Source organism: Armigeres subalbatus, chromosome 2 (genome assembly GCF_024139115.2).
Source record: "Armigeres subalbatus isolate Guangzhou_Male chromosome 2, GZ_Asu_2, whole genome shotgun sequence".
Taxonomy (NCBI): Eukaryota; Metazoa; Arthropoda; class Insecta; order Diptera; family Culicidae; genus Armigeres; species Armigeres subalbatus.
Genome location: NC_085140.1, coordinates 16,538,650 through 16,556,160, shown reverse-complemented (window position 1 = coordinate 16,556,160; position 17,511 = coordinate 16,538,650). Strand labels below are relative to the sequence as shown.

Below are 17,511 nucleotides of genomic sequence, written 5' to 3'. Positions count from 1 at the left end.
CACCGCAGTCCGTTTCTCTTTATCGTTTTGCTTCAGTCGTGTGCCAGGTGCCGTTCGGAAGTGGAATACTCGTGCGAATCGTTTCATTCAGGGAATCAAGCGTGTGCTTCCCTTTACAAGCGCTTCTGCCAATCGATCATCTAATTGCCACTTTAGCCTGGTAAGTTCTTAGCTACGTACTCAATAGTTTCAATATTTTTTTGTTTCTCACATTAACTGTGGAATGTTTTTCTTCATTCGACGTACAAATAGCAATTCGCTTGATACCGAGTAACCGATCAAAAGATGGCCCCGAACGCAGCAGCCGTAGCCCCCAAACCGGAGCAGGAGTCAGCCGTCGGTATTAATGCTGTTCTGTTGGGACCACCCGGCTCGGGCAAGGGAACGCAGGTATGTGGGAATTTATTAGAAGTATAAGCATCAGAGAAGTAGTTCAACCGGGAATCACTGACCTTCCGGGTTTGCAAAATATCGTTTTCACCCTCTCCCCCATAAATTATGTTTGTGTGTATTCTCTAATACCAACGCAGCTGCCTAAATACGTACTGCCTACAATGTTGTGTAGGGGTCGAGGTTCACTTTGCGCGAATATTTTTGATTAAATTTCGTTACATAACATTACTCTGGCATGATTTAAAAGTTACAAAATTCATCCAGGGATCTCGTTCGCTGGCTTAGGCTATTTTCGTCAGGGATGGGAGAGAGAGCTATAGCTTAAAGCAGTTTAGCATTATGGATCAAGGGCTGCACACGAAAGCTGGCTTCGATAAAAAGAGCGACTCGCATGCCGCAGGAGGTGATAAGCAAAGCAATGTTTATATCTTTTGATTATTATTTCAAGGTTTCCAATATCAGCAACTGTTGCATGTCGGCGAGTGATAATGATGTTAGAAAATAGTATTGATTCGTTATCTGAAGTAAAATGTGATCAGGTGCATTTATTTTATGTTATGCGCTCCAAAGTCTAAAGTAGAGACTAAAATGATTTTACCAAAAAACTTATGTTGATTTGATAACTGATTTTTATTTTTTCCCTAAGAATCATTTAAACTTGAACTATCTTGTCTTTTACCAAATTTATGCACATACAATCGAGACTAATATTAGAGTGTGAGCAATGTATGCCACACCACAATTTATAGATTTTGGTTTTCAGTCTGGCCAAGCATTTTTGATGCAATTAAAATTATAGGATGTTAGTAACCTATAGAAAAATAGTCAGGAATAGATTTCTTTTATGCTCCTTACTACGTATTCACATTTCATCATTGTTGTTATACAAAACAAAGTGCATGAATATGTCTTTTCAAATGGTATTACTAAGTACAACTGCAAGAATATTGAAATTCACAATAACATAAAAACATACTACCCTAGTAGTTATAACATTTTTTTTTTGCATTTCATCGTGGTGTGTCTAATCACAAATAAAGACCACGCGTTTTCAATGTCAAGAACTGGTTCATTGTCATCGCACAGACACGCTATTTCTAATCTGAAATGAAAGCGACAGTTGGACTAATATGAGATGTTGGGAATCAGTAATCTTTGTATAAATGTCGTAAGCAGACAGAGGCTCGTCGCGATGCGATAGGCAAACGATGCCAGCAATCGGCTGGTCCTATCGAGCTGTTTATTATGAATTGAACTTGGCAATATAAACCCATCGTACATAGTTGTTCCTCGTGTTGAGTAGGTACAATATTCTTTTCTTTGTTGGCATTACATCCTCCACTGGGGCATTGCCGCTTCTGTTTATTAGGCATTTCCTAACTGCAAAAATTATAATGCCAAGTTTTGCATTCGTATATCATGGCCCAATACGATGATACTTTTATTCCAAGGAAATTCGAGTTAATTTCCAATCCCGAAAATTTCCTAGACCGACCCTCAGCATGGTCTTGCTATATAGTCGCGCGTCTAAGCGCCTAGGCTAAGGAGAGCCCTCGAGTATTTCCACGCTTGCATTTCAGTTGATAAGAAATTATTACAACGAGAGATTCATTTAGCAACAAACGTAGTGATGTGACTTGTATTTTTATTATGAATATGGTGAATTAGTTTCATAATACAGGTAATCTTCGATATAACGTACCCCCGATACGTCACTCGATATAGCGTACATTTTTCCCCGTTATAACGTACACTTTGAAAAATAATTTTAATTTGGATAGTTATTACAAAATAATTTACTAAATTGTTATAATCATTCATGTAGGGATGACATTATTGTATGGTGTCTAATTTTATCAGCTAGAGGCATTAATTACTGTTTTCCCCTGTTTTCACTATCCTCAGAATTCTCCCGAGGTATTGAATGATATTGAGGTAATTAGGCATATTCTATGCTTGTCATAAGACGAGTTTGTACTATCCCATTAAATTCCACCACTTGATTGTACCTTGACAGATACGTATTTCGAGCTCAACAGTAAGGTCATCTCCAGTGTCTCGTACTTGACTCGACTCGATGGGATGGGATAGTACAAACAAGACAAATGAAGACATTCCACTAAACAGCTCAAAATAATTTTCTCAACATATTATATGGACAAATGTCTAGTTGATATTAGTCAAAGTCAGAATTGATGACGGGTTGTTTTCAGGTCTAAGTCAGCCAATGTCGAGTAAAGTCTTGAGATTGTAGATCCAGGCTTGAAATGTGTTCCAGATTGTTTTTAAATTAATCCTAGAAGAAATTCCTAGAGAAGCCCCCAGAATAATTTCCGGCCAAATTCGTGGAGGAATTCCTGTAAGAAATTATTAAAAAGTTCCTTAAAGAATCCCCGAGTTAATTCTTTAAAAAAAATCTAATTGAATTCAAAAAGCAATTAAGAAAACTGAAGACATTTTTGAAACGAATTCGTAAAGTAATTTCTGAATGAATATTTTAAAGAATGTCTAATGGTATTTTTGGAGGAATTCCTAAAAGAATTTCCGAGTTTGCTGAATGCATTTTTAAGCAATTCCTATTTAGGAAGAAACTCCAAATAGAATTTGTGATGAAATTCCAAGATTTCTACAGGGATTTCTTCTTCCAGGAATCCTTCTGGAATTGTTCCATTTGGAATTTCTCCTGGATTTCCTTCAAAAATAGACCTAGGTGGTTGGGAAATTGCGCCAGTAATTTATTCTAAAATTCCTCCAAAAATTCCTTTGACGATTACCCCAGGAAATTCTTCCCGGAAGGATTTCTTAAAAACATCTTCCAGAAATGAATCCAGTAATTCCTTCGAAAATTCTTCCAGGAATTCCTTCGGAATTTCCCTTAGACATTAGGTCAATACTTTCACATCGAATTCTTTCTTTCATTCAAGAAAATCCTAATACCTCCGGAAATTCCTTCAAGACTTCCTTTGGAAACTCCTTAAGCAAAACTTTTAGAAATCATCCCATTAAATTCTCAAAAACATCTAGAATAAAATACAAAGAAACTCCTGGGGAATTTATAAACGGTTTTTTTAAAGTTATAGTTATGTTATGTGATGAGTATTGTCGAGAAATTCATAAAAATGTAGTCTAATACATGAATTGTTTGTGAATGGCAGGTAAAACTCGTCTTTATGTGTAAGTTTTCCCAGTTCTTTAGCAACTGCAGTAGAGCAGCGCATGAGCCCTCCACCACCTTATAAGATCGCTTCCAACCACTAACCATGGGATGCGGTCACTATTCTAAAGTATTTTGAAGCGAACGGACATTACAAAGTTACAAAGTTACCAAAGTTGGAAGTTGAAGAGTAGAGAAGAAAGAAGAAGAAAGTCGGCCACAGAAGGAAGGAAGGAAGAAGAGGAATGAAAGAAATGGAGTGGTGCAGTGCTGCTAGGAAGAGGGGCTCTAAATACATGTTAGCTAGCTTCAAAAATTACCCCAGGGATTACTTTGAAAAACCCTCCGGAAACAACTTCGTTCGAGTCCCATCGAAGGGAAAGTGGTTACCTCCAATACATTTTCCAAATCAACATCTTCCACATAACGTACATATTCACATATGAGTTTTCATAACATTGTAAATTAACGTCCAAGTCGGGTGGTTTAATCCCCGGAAATAGGCAATTACCTTTGATTGAACTGAACTTGAGTTGCGTGCTCTTGCCTACGCAATGCGGTCGGGTCTGAGCTTGACGACCGACTGGCAAATAGCTTACACAACCTCACTTGATCAGTACCGTTGCTGATGAAGAATGTGTATAGCCGCCAGACATTCTAAATACTCACGCTCCTCTAATGTGGACGTGTACAATACACATGTGGAAGTATTGGCTTGAGAAATGGATTGCGAGTGATTTGACTATGCGTCCAATTTGGGAATCTCGAGCTCGTTCAGTAGCCGCTAGGTTGCGAAGGCCGACGGAGGTCCTTCGTAGCTTAGTTGGTTAAAGCACCAGTCTAGCGTACTGTAGGGTCATGGGTTCGAGTCCCATCGAAGGGAAAGTGGTTACCTCCAATACATTTTCCAAATCAACATCTTCCACATAACGTACATATTCACATATGAGTTTTCATAACATTGTAAATTAACGTCCAAGTCGGGTGGTTTAATCCCCGGAAATAGGCAATTACCTTTGATTGAACTGAACTTCGGAGATAAATTTAAATTCCTACTCAATGTTTCTTCGAAAATTGAAAGAATGAATTTCAAGAATTACTTCAGAATATACCTCAGGAGCTCCTTCGGAATTCAAAACTTCCTCTTGGAATTCTTTCGGAAATTTTTCGAATCATTCATTTTTAAGTATATTCACGGATTGCTTTTAAACATTCTCCGGAAATACCTTCCGAAACTCCTTTAAAAATATCTACGAAAAATATTGTGCTAATTCTTTCGGATATTCCTTCGAAAATTCCTTTGGGGATTCGTTCTGGAATTCCTTTACGAATTCCTTCGGAAAATTATTACGGTCTTGAAAATCCACGTAGGAATTTCTTTGAAAGTTGTTTTAGATTCATTTTGTTTTTTTTTAATTCATTTAAGAGTTCCTTCAGGAATTCCACCGCAAATCTCTATGGAGATTCTTTCACAAATACCTTAAGAATTTTTTTCAGAAATTCTTTCAAAAAATCCTGTTAGCGTTGAACTTGATTTCTAAATTAAAAAAGACGTTAATAAAATAAAAAATAAATTTTTTTCTAAAAATTCTTCAGAAAAATATATTAAGCTCGTTTAGTGGAATGTATTAAACCGTCTAAGACGAATTAAGTACTGTCCATTTAATTCCACCAGTTAATTTTCGTTATCTTTTCAGATACGTATTTCGACCACAACTGTGTGGTCGTCTTCAGTGTCTTGTACTTGACTCGACTTAAACTCGACCCTGAAGACGACCACACAGTTGTGGTCGAAATACGTATCTGAAAAGATAACGAAAATTAACTGGTGGAATTAAATGGACAGTACTTAATTCGTCTTAGACGGTTTAAAAATTCTTCCTTAAATTCCTTTAGAACTAACTCCAGCAAATCTTTCAGAACTTTCTGCAGGAAAATACTATAGGACATTCCTTAGTTTCTTAGCAGCTCTTTCAGAAATTTCTTTGGAATTTCCCATGGAATTTTTTTCAAATTTTCCAGGATTTCTTTGAACATTTGTGAGGAAATTCCTTTAGAAAGTTTTTCGCTAACACCATCGATAAATCCTTCGAAAAATTCTTTCGATTTTTCTAAGAACTCCTTTGGGAAATAGTTTGAAAATACCATTCGGAATTTCTTGGGAAATCCCTTTAGAAAATCTTTGACTATTTCGTTGAAAATTCCGCCAAAAATTCCGTCAAAAATTCCTTCAAACATTCTGTTGGAAATACCTTCAAGGAAGTATTAAAATTTCTGGAAAGTACATCCAACAAAATGTCGGATAGAATTCAGGTATTTTGTATGGTTTTATTGAACAAAAGAATTCCTAAAGGAATCTCAGGAAAAAATATCAAAGGAATTTCTGATGAAAAAATCCTACATTTCTCCAGACTTTTATTCAGGAACTTCTCTAGAAATTCCATCGTAAATTCGAATAAAATTGATCGAAATTGGCGTGATATTAGATTTTTTTTAGAATATTCTTGGCGTATATCAATATCAATTTGGCGAGTCACGTGCCCCACCGTGCCCTAGTTTATATCCACTAAAGATCGCGGATACTTAATAAATTAATATTCATTTAAACGGGGCAAAGAAAAGCAAGCCTTGTGTTTCCAGTTCACCTTAGCCTCTTATTTACTGTACTTCATATAGATTTTTTATTCATTTAGGCACTCTGTGTTCTTAACCGCTACTGTGCCGTGATCTACTATGGTATTCTGCTGTACAGAATCCACACAGAATCTATTTTTAGATATCCATTATTCGGTATTGTTGTCGTTACCAGTTCATCTTGTCGTGAGTCCATTGTGTCCGTTTGTCCATGTCGAGTATCCAATGATCGTTGCATTGTTTGGTTGCCATTTTAATCCGGGTAACGTTGGATGAATGCCTCCGAGAAGAACAAGTTGTTGGTCGTCATCAGGCAGCCGTAACGGTAAGGCGCGTACCCCAAACGCCACCGTATGGGCTGCGGATCCGGCGACTGACGAGGGTTTGGTGGAGGGGCTGGGAATCGAACCCATGACCATTCGCTTATAAGGCGAACGTGTAGCCAACTACGCTCCGGGACCCCCCTACTTCATATAGATATACAATGAAGAATTCAATTCTTCGAGTTATTTTTCTTGGTAACGAACAAGTGTATAGGAATTGTTCACAAGAAAAGCTGTTTCACACTGCTTCTTCTTTTTCTTCTTATTGGCATTACATCCCCACACTGGGACAGAGCCGCCTCGCAACTTAGTGTTCATTAAGCACTTCCACAGTTATTAACTGCGAGGTTTCTAAGCCAAGTTACCATTTTTGCATTCGTATATCATGAGGCTAGCACGATGATACTTTTATGCCCAGGGAAGTCGAGACAATTTCCAATCCGAAAATTGCCTAGACCGGCACCGGGAATCGAACCCAGCCACCCTCAGCATGGTCTTGCTTTGTAGCCGCGCGTCTTACCGCACGGCTAAGGAGGGCCACACTGCTAGCTGAGCCTTGAATAATACTCGCCCATAAAGTACATGATAGTATTACATTTAAGTAGTGTAAAATAAGGATGATTACTCATGCTTCGATATAACGTACAACTTTGAAATCGATATGTACGTTATATCGAAGTTTACCTGTATTTAGATTATATTTGTTGTAGTTATTCAATTACTATAGTATTACCATAAAGGGGTAATTACAATAATTATTATAAATGACTTTTTTCTATTACTTAATCCAATCTGCTTCTAGAGTATGCCAGTCTCATTATCATCGGCGGCGGCGTTCGTTATTTTCAATCGGTAGCGACAGCGTTTTCAGCATGATAAATACTGACCTCAAAAAATTAAAATTTGCTTTTTTTAACATAATCCCTGATTTCATTGAAATTTCCCTGAGGATTCCAGATTTTCCACGTTTGAACTAAATCCCCTGAGTATTCCCGGTTTTCCATGTTTTGTTTTTCAGAGAGTAGACACCCTGTTATCATTGTGAAAAGTGTGAAGTGATAATTGAGTAGCAAAAAGTGATAATGAGAAGTAAGGAGTAAAAGATCTCCTCAACGACATTCTTTAATGTGACCAGTAAAAAGTACACAACACTTTGATCTGTGAATTTTGCCTAATTTGTTTTATAATGTGTTTGTTTTCTCTGATCTGGAACTAAGAGATTGGCAATGAATGGCAATACTTGCCTGCAATCAAGTAATTAGCATTCCAACGTTGCTACTCTTTCTGTAAGTAACTGTAAGTTACGCGGTATGTGCTTTCCAAAGCTACCTCATCCCCATCTACGATGTCCAACGAACGACGAAAAAAGTCGCTGAAGACAAGACAGAAGAACATCTTGACATCGTCCTGTTTCAACAAAAGGTTTGTCAAAGAGTACAAATAGGAAACTAGTGCCCCTAGTTCCACCTAGAACACGCAAACGCTATCTGAAAGGATCTGGACGCCGTTCAAAATTAACTCGAAACGTTGGACGAGACTTCTCTTGACGCACATCTCAAGGAACGTGTAGGTTTGTAGTTAATCCGCTTCTGGACTACATTCACTACAACTTGGGAAAATTTACTAAGCTCTGGGATGTACTGCTGATTCAGATGCAAGGAATTCTCTTAGATTTTCACGGGTGTTCTTCAAAATTTACGTAAAAATTTCCATCAGAAAACCGTAGAAATATTTCGAACTTCTTTTGAATTTTGGAAGGAAATTTTCATACACACTTAATTCTTTCGCCGAGACCTCAGAATTTTTTGTTTATTTTCCCGAGGTGGGCACCGCCGAATTTCAGCAAACATGATTTTTGCCGAGATCTCAGTAAAAGTGACGTTTCAGTTGCTGAGATACAGCAAATATTTTGCTGAAAATCAGTAATAAACGAAACTTTCTGCCAAAGTTCAGTTTTGAAATTTACTGAGCTACAGCGGTACCCAATTTTGCCGAGCTCGAAAAAGAAAAGAAAAAATTCCCATTTCCACAAAGCTTTTTTTCTAATTTCTGAGGTTAATTTATCTAGTTTATCATAGGAACACGTCAAATATATAATTCAATTCGCGGAAGGATTCAAGGAACAGCAGCATTACAGCGGCGCGTCAATGTAAAGTGTCGAGTTGCTAAACTATTTGTGATGGCTGCGCATATCTCACACCATCTGCGCTAAATCATCTTAACCATTAAAAATACGAAATTTCAGATCCCTTTTGAAGTATTTTTTTTTCACAAAATACAATGCATTTGATATTTTTGTGTCACTTTGTTCTGATTCAATATATCGATATCGGCAGCAAAAATATCGATATGACCGATATATTGGAAGCAAAATACCGATACAAAAATATCGGATATCGAAACAAAAATATCGATATTCCGATATATCGGAAGTATCGGAACGTCCCTACGTGCCAAAAAGGATTTCTCCTAATAGACCAATGCAAGATCTTGACTTAACCTCAATTATTTGACAGTTCACAGAGCTTGTTTACAGGGTGTTAGAATTAAAATCGATCAGCTGGAAATAAAAATCCGTAATTTTCGTTCAAAACCATTTTGATCCGAATATCCTAGTGATATGCTTTGATTCCTACCATAAATGCACCACAGCAGACATCATTATTCTTAATTAATCGCAAAACAGTTTTTCCGGAAGCTGCTCCAGAGACTAAGTCCTTGTAAACAAGCTCTGTGAACTGTCAACCTACGTCATCATGCACTGGTCTATACAGTATCGAACATTACTAGATTGCTTTGAGAATAGGTCGTATGTGCAAAAGAGAGGCTCTCTTGACTTTTATTCTCTTTCGATTATTATAGAACTATACTAAAGTTTCCTTCGGATTTCTTGGCAGATATCTAAAGACAATAGCTTTGTCTATCGTGCTGAAGTGAAAATGTAGCAAAATATGCAAAATTAGCTTATCTATTAGCGAAAGAGAGTGCAAGCAAAGAGAGACTCTCTTTTGCACATACGACCTATTCTCAAAGCAATCTAGATTATATCTTTTTCTTTTTGGTACAATACCATACACTATGGATTGAAAACTGATGTTTAAATTGATTTTTCGTGACGTTACAACGCTTTTAAAAACCTGTTTTTAGTCACCTCGCGTTGTAACGTCACGAAATGTTCATGTCGAATAAAACGAACTTAGTCCGTATTTTAGGCATATTACCCCACATGGTCATCCATTATCCTCATATATTTGAAAGGTGTTCATTATTTTTGGAGTAAAATAACGACCAGAGCAGAGAATTAACCATGTTTAAGTCGAGGTACAAAATCACGAATTCACGCACGTTGTAACGTCACGCAGCAAATTGCATCTCGGAAAGCCATTTTCCTACACATATACGGTGTTTATAAATCTATTCGATCCGAAATTTTATAAAGATTCAGATTTCAGAATATGTAATAATATGCATATGTTTATTGATGTTCTATGCCAGCTTTCTCCAAAAAAAACATTTTTTTACATTTTTTTACAAGGTACGTCAAAACGTTGTAACGTCACGCCGGAATGTGTCAGATTATTTATCGTAATAAATATCGTGTTAAAGCGGAGAAAGAAAATTGAATGTATGGGGATGGCATCAGGTTGTTGTTTATCACGATATTTATGATCATAAATGGCGTAACTTGGCCGTTTGACACTTATGTCGTTTTCCGTTTTAAACCTGGGTCAGGTCCGACCCCAACTCTGAATAACCGAACGAAAAACGAATCGGGGTCGAGTCAGTATGATTGTGTTAGTGAGAACTCAAGTCCTATCATCTGTTTTGTTTTCAGTTCGTTCTTTTATCAGCTGACAGAAAGAGACATTTTATCTATTGAATTTTGTTATTAGTTTTTTTTCTTGTTTTTTGAATTATGGGGGAAATCCAAGGGGAAATCAGATGTTTCTTCTGTCAATTGTTTAATTTAAAAAATGATTATTAATTCATCAATAAAAAAATATGTGATTAGGAGTTTGTGGTGAATCATTGACGACGGCAATGTGGATTGCCGTGAAAGAATTTTGGCGCTCCGGAACATTGCCAGTAATTATCCGTGTTTCCCGATAAACTATTATGCTGATTCTATATGGCTTTTTGGGTAACAGTGTTACATTGTGTGTGATTGTGTTACAGTATAGATTTGAATTATCAATTATGTCATTCAAATGGAACAGTTCAAGAAAATATGGAAACATTTCGAAAAAACTCCAATACAAAATTTATTGAGAATTGGGGCTTTTTATTTTAAAACAAAGAATCAATTCGCACAAGAGTTGACTAGCGTTCTTCTTTGCTATTTGTATTTTTTTGCTATTTTTCCTCCAAGAGGGGACTCTTTGGGATAAATCGTGATTTCGTCAGAACTGCAAAAACCAAATATTCAAGAGAAAATTTTCCAAATTATTTTTTTGCTGAGTACCTACCTATTTATTAAGTTTCAGACTGAAGAATGAAAAAAAAGTGTTAGTATTCGAAGGAATAATTTGAGTAGGACGGTTCCGGTCAGTGATGGGAAATGTCAAAAAAATGTCATGGCATTGCTATTACTAATTTCGTAATAACTTTTTCCAAAAGTCATTTACAGTTCGGATTTTTTGATTAACATGTAGTACTTAAAGGGTCCTAAAACTTTGTCGAACAGATCATTGTTCTAAATACAAAGTGTGAGCCATGAGAGCGAGATTAAAAAAATGTCACGGAATGTCATGACATTAATGTCATTTGACACTAATTCGGCTCTCACGCCGCCAATATCATATTTAGAGAAATTACCTATTAGAAAATGTTTTCGGGTCATTTGAGGGCTATATGTTTATATGGAAAACATAATTGTAAATGACTTGTGAGAAAAGTTATTAGCAAGTTAGTCCCATGACATCGATATGACATTTCCCGTCACTGGTTCCGGTGGCAATTTTGCCTATTACTGCTTTGGATCGTTCGCCGAAAGGAAAATTCCGGACCTTATGGACTCGTCCTCATCCTGCTCCTGCTAGTCTGTGATAACGGTGATAACCTGGTGAAGCCGCGTCTCAGCATTTAGGCAGATTCAGCCCAGGGCTCCTCCTTCCTCGATGATGTTTTATTCCGCATCATTCAAAAAAGTATGGAGCAACGGAAAGTCAATTCAAGTCAAAGTCCATTCTGCGGTGACGATACTAACTAATGGTCCGAACGAGACTCCATTGAAGCATCGGAAATGGATTGAATTTGGTGAGATTGTTTCATTATGTTTTTACTGTGATTTAAATCTCTAAAACTAAATACGCGCTGGATTGTAAATCCAGAAGTCTGTTTATGGATCCATTATCCAATTGATAATGGTAGCATAAACAAGCGGGGCTTATTGTTAGTAAAAGTGACCTCGGACTGGTCATGAAATACCAGGCAGTCTGAAATGGGTCACTGGAGCTGCAATAGAGCTGGCACCTTCTAACTCCCGGATTAAATCTGACTGTAATACAGACAGCTTTCTTCCATAACATCACTGCCAGACAGTGGGGGTTAGTTTGGACACACAAACACACACAACTGCAAAAACCAAATATTCAAGAGAGGCAAATAATTTTCCACAACATAATCTAAACAAGATATTCAACATAATAAATATTAATGGCAAAAAAATATGTCTTTGTCGGGTTACAATTACAACTAAAAACCCTTCTTCCACTCAAAACTTTGCCCGATTTGTATAAAAACTGTTCCTAAATAGACATTTTAATTCATTTATAAATAATCAGAAAAACGTACCTATAAATTATAAATAAATACAAAAATAATATATACAATTTGTTGATGGCAATATTGTTGCCACTGCCTTATAAAACCAAGGTTAATGCCAGGGTTATTACATTATGTTAATATTCTTCAAATCCGTGACTTTGAACAAATTAGTCACAGAACTGCAATAATGAATAAAATAATGGTATGAACATTTAAGTATAAGTAACTTCATAGTGGCAGAAACTCCTGTTTCTCATTGAGAGAGCAAATATACCTACAGTATATCTTCGAATACACAACTTTATTCGCGAATACGAAAGTAATGCCTCTACTCACTCTTATGGCAAAATCTCATTGCTATCTGTCAGACTGTGCGTGAAACATGACCGCCAATCACCCATTATTGTTCCTCCACAGTAAAATCCCATAAGGAACTGTCAGAATGTGCGTGAAGCATTTACCTTCGTAGTCGCGAATAGTGAATAAATAGCAGCAACCTTCTTGTCACTGCATTTTATAAATCACATTTTCAACAAAATTTTCAACCCTCATTTTGTTTATAATGGAGCTACCATCTGAGGTAATCAGCGCAAAATATGTCAATATTCCGAATTCGATTCATCATCAGAGAAATTTGAAGACAGCACACAATTATATTTTTTTCCATTTTTGTGTGGAAGACAGCAACAAAATTGATAAATTTAACAAATGAAACAAATAAAATCAAGTACCCATCCGTGTCTTTTACGTTTTCATTCTCCTTTAGCGTAAACATAAACACCAGTTTGACAGTTTGTGTTCGAATGTATTGGTGAACCTAGGTTGGATCTCGATAAATCGGCAGAGCGAACCTCATTCATTTTGGGTCGGACCTGGTGCGGATCGCGATCCAACCTCAACGAATAACCGAACGTTTTGACAGCTGTTAGAGCGGATCCGGGGCAGAACTAGGTTCGACCCAGCAATAACCGAAAACGACATTATAGTATCGGTACCTTGGCTGCTAGGTTCAAGCAAACTAGATGTTGGTCACGCGAACGAGGCATGAGTACGTTAGGCATAAAAGATGTTAAGCATAAAATGTCCCAAAACAGCCCACGACATAAAGAAGGTTTTATGCCTAACGTCATGGACCCAGCAATCTCATATTTTTGCATCAACACATTTCCTGAAGGAGTTTTCGTAAGAAGTTCTGAAGGATTTCCTGAAGAAATTCCCAAATATATTTCCGGAACATTTCCTTACGAAGTTTTCTTAAGTTTCTTTAAAAAAACAGCTGAAATAAAATTCAAAGAGATTTCCGATAGAATTCTTAATCAAGTTTCCGAAGAAATTCTTTAAAAAAATCAGACGAATATCTGAAGAAATCTGCAAAGTATTTTATAAAGGTATTTCCGAGGGATTTTCACAAGACATTTTCGAACAAACACCTAAAGAAATTTTTAAAAAATCATAAAGGAACCGCCAAATGCATCTCTAAAGGAATTTCCGAAACAATTTCTTGAGATGTTTTCTAAAGTTTTAGCAAAGAAATTTTCAAATTAAATCCTGTAGGAAGTTCTGAAGCAATTCCTTATATCCGGAGGATTTTCCGATGGAATCTATGGAGAAATTTTCAAAGGAATACCTGGAGGAATTTTGATTGAATGACGGCAGCCATTTCTGGGTGAACTTGCGAAGGAATTCCTGGAGGAATTTCTTAAGTAATTTACAACATTGTTTTGTGAAACCACCAAAATATTCTTGAAAATAATATTTTTCGTAATATGGCACGTTTGTGTTTGCCTGGAAATTAATGTAAAACACCTGGAAAAAACCTGAAAAAATCAGGGAATTTTGTTTTTACAGATGAGTAGACACTCTGCTTTGATTTAAACTTATAAGATAGAGTAAACTTACTTAGCAAAACTATTTATTTATATAAAAACAAATCTATGTATGTATGTATAACAGCTAACATATTCAAACAACCGATAAAAATGCATCTATGTATAAAAGAATCTATCTTCAATCAATCTGTTGATAAAAAAACAAATACTCATGCTTAGTGACTACATTCCCTTCTTACTTTTCCCACTGCTAGGCACCTCTGCTGAAGGAAAAGTTTTGCGTGTGCCACCTGTCGACCGGGGACATGCTGCGGGCGGAAATTGCCGCCGGCTCGAAACTGGGCGCCCAACTCAAAAAGGTCATGGACGAGGGCAAACTGGTGTCCGACGATCTGGTAGTTGACATGATCGACTCCAACTTGGACAAACCGGAGTGCAGGAATGGATTCCTTCTGGATGGGTTCCCGCGCACAGTGGTCCAAGCGGAAAAACTTGACGACCTGCTGGAGAAACGCAAAACCGGATTGGACGCCGTGGTGGAGTTTGGAATCGATGATAGTCTGCTGGTCCGACGTATTACCGGTCGCCTCATCCACCAGGCTAGTGGTCGGTCATATCACGAAGAGTTCGCCCCACCTAAGGTCCCAATGACGGACGATGTGACTGGGGAGCCTCTGATGCGTCGCAGTGATGATAACGCCACAGCACTTGTGAAACGCCTCGACGCATATCACAAACAGACGAAACCTCTGGCCGATTATTATGCCCTGCGCGGACTGCACTTCAAGGTTGACGCGGCGCAAAGTGCATCGCGAGTATTCGAAAACATTGACAGTATCTTCGTCGGTCAGCGGAAATCGCGATTGGGACTTTAAAGAAGGATTAATCACGCATTTAAGGTCAAGGTCAGTTTTTGTTTCGCGTTAGGATTTGTGATTTTCTGTTTTATCATGCCACCTGATATATGTGTAACCGACGAAATATCCACAACAACCATCGAACTACCTTAACTATTATTATTGCTAGGACAGTGGAGATCGCATTTAAAGTAGGGTACAAGCGAAAATTTATTTTCTGCTTTATAATGACTCTTGAATAGGGTTCCATCTTGAACCTTCTGTTGTACTTTCCTAGGATTTATTATAATAACGATTGTAAATCATTCCTACTATCACAATTTAGGAATCAATTATCGATGACGCTATCAAAAGTAAGTAAACAAAGTTAAACTCTATTTAAGAAAACCTGCCTGGTTTAGTATTTTAAAGAAAAATAAAGTCAACAATTGTCCAGGAACAAAAAAACATTGTCCATTGACGATGGCAATTGTAGACCAACATTTGAAAAGGGCGTAACATCCAAAATGTATGATTTTTCTTTTGATTTCTCGTATACATACAAAGCTATATACATAGACAAAAAACCGGACAGATTAAAGGGCTGTTACGCCCATTTTAAATGTTGGTCTAGAATTATCAATGGGTGTAGACAAGAACAGAATAGAAATGACCCTTGCTGGTACAAGTGAGCCAAGCGATCTCAAACAACGACAACTGTGGCTCTGCAATAACTAATTATTGAACAGTTAAATGTTGAACAGGTGGAGCGTAAGTGATTAAAAAGGGATATACATACATAGTTGAGATATTAGACTCGCTCATTGGTAGAAAATTTGAGAAACTCCATTTTCGTACATCGGGTTACCCTATGCGAATTGTGATAAATACTAGGTAGGTACTAATGGTATGAAAACATGGTTATTGTGTGTCACGTGGATCAATTAATCCGATATTACTTTAAGGACTAGTGATCAATAGATCACAGACAAACAGACATAACACTTGTCAAATTTCCATCGTTCACTGATTTGCTGGTCAATTCAAATAATCATCAGTTGGTCAATCAATCACTCGTGGCGCGCGCATCGGATTTGTTCTAGTTTGACGTTTGCTCACTACCGCCATCTGGTTCGTGATTTGCCCAACTAACTGAAGTCAACAGATGTCGTTAGTGTTTGAACGACGATGAATTTTATGAGTGAATGTTTAATGTGTTATGTCTGTTTGTCTGTGAATAGATCTCCAGTCCCGGAATTGTCATCAAGTTTCAATAAAAGGTAGGACTGCATTGTTTTATCATATTTTATTGAACAAACATTGTTCTCGTAATTTTATTGTTAATTTGATTAACCACAGCTGATTGCAATTTTAACTTCATCGTTTTTACAAGCGAATAATTATTCATTTTACTTTAGTTTTATAATGTGTGTAATAATAATCGTTCCAATACAAATATTGCCGCCTGGTTTTCTTATTCTCTAATGCTCATTTCACAATTGATTTAGCAAAAAGAACCGATGTACGATTTTCGGCCTGTTTTCCAGGTTAATACGCAAAATCGCAATATTCCGCAGAATCCAAAAGCTTACAAAGTTAACAAGTACATGGTAAAAAAGTACAGCTTTGGTGTCAAAAACTTTCAAATTGACACTTCTCTTTAAAAAAAGAAAATATTTAATCTCTTCTGTTCTTTTCACGAAATGCGTCGGAAAAATCCCTTATGGTATAATTACAATTTTTCTAAACGGTTATACAATTAACTTTTTTTGCTTCGGAGGAACAACTTAAAATCGATTGAAACGAATGTACAAAATCGCAATGATTCGGCGAAACTTTGCCAACAACGTCTGTCTCTGAACTTATTCCACGTCATTTTTGATGTCAGAAAACGCCAATCTTACTTTATTCGATGGATGAACGTGAGGGTGCCAATGAGTGTCTTTAAAATTTCGCAAATCGCTTGATAAAACTAAACAGTCGCTCGAAATTTTTACAACTGAATATTAAATTTGGGCTCAATCGGATTTAATTTTAGAAGTGGATATAATCACTCTGATTAAAGTTTAAATTTTTATAAGAAAATTATTTTTGACTAAAAGGAATTTTTTTTTTACTTGTCATAAGACAAGTTTGTACAAATCCATCTAATTCCACCACTTGATTGTACCTTTGACAGAGACGTATTTGGACCTCAACAGTAAGGCCGTCTTCAGTGCCTCGTAGTTGTCAAGTCAAGTAGGAGACACTGAAGACGGCTTTACAGTTGGTCGGGGTTCAGCCAAACCGCACCAAACGGCTTTTCGACTGACTTGTGATATGTATTATGTTCGTAAAAGGATAATGGAAATAGTTTCATATCAATTTAAACGTACATTTGCAGTAGGATATCCTCAGTTTTGGGGTTGAGGGATATCCGATACGATTTACGATCAATTAAATCTGCTAAACAAAAGTTTGAGCAGAAAAATCGGTGATTTTTTGTTGGCGCTTGGTGCGTTTTGGCTGAACCCCGACCAGTTGAGGTTGAAATTCGTATCTGTCAAAGGTACAATCATGTGGTGGAATTTAATGGA

At 36.9% G+C, this 17,511-nt stretch overlaps 1 protein-coding gene across 1 annotated transcript; it reads left to right on the top strand.

Annotated features, from left to right (window-relative positions):
• Window positions 1–15,742, top strand: LOC134217966 (adenylate kinase). The gene is made up of 3 exons (XM_062696835.1): window positions 1–160; window positions 253–390; window positions 14,354–15,742. Exons 2-3 carry the CDS (start codon window positions 286–288, stop codon window positions 14,972–14,974), a joined length of 726 nt encoding a protein of 241 aa, XP_062552819.1. The 5' UTR covers window positions 1–160; window positions 253–285; the 3' UTR covers window positions 14,975–15,742.
• Window positions 15,743–17,511: the final 1,769 nt, after the last annotated feature.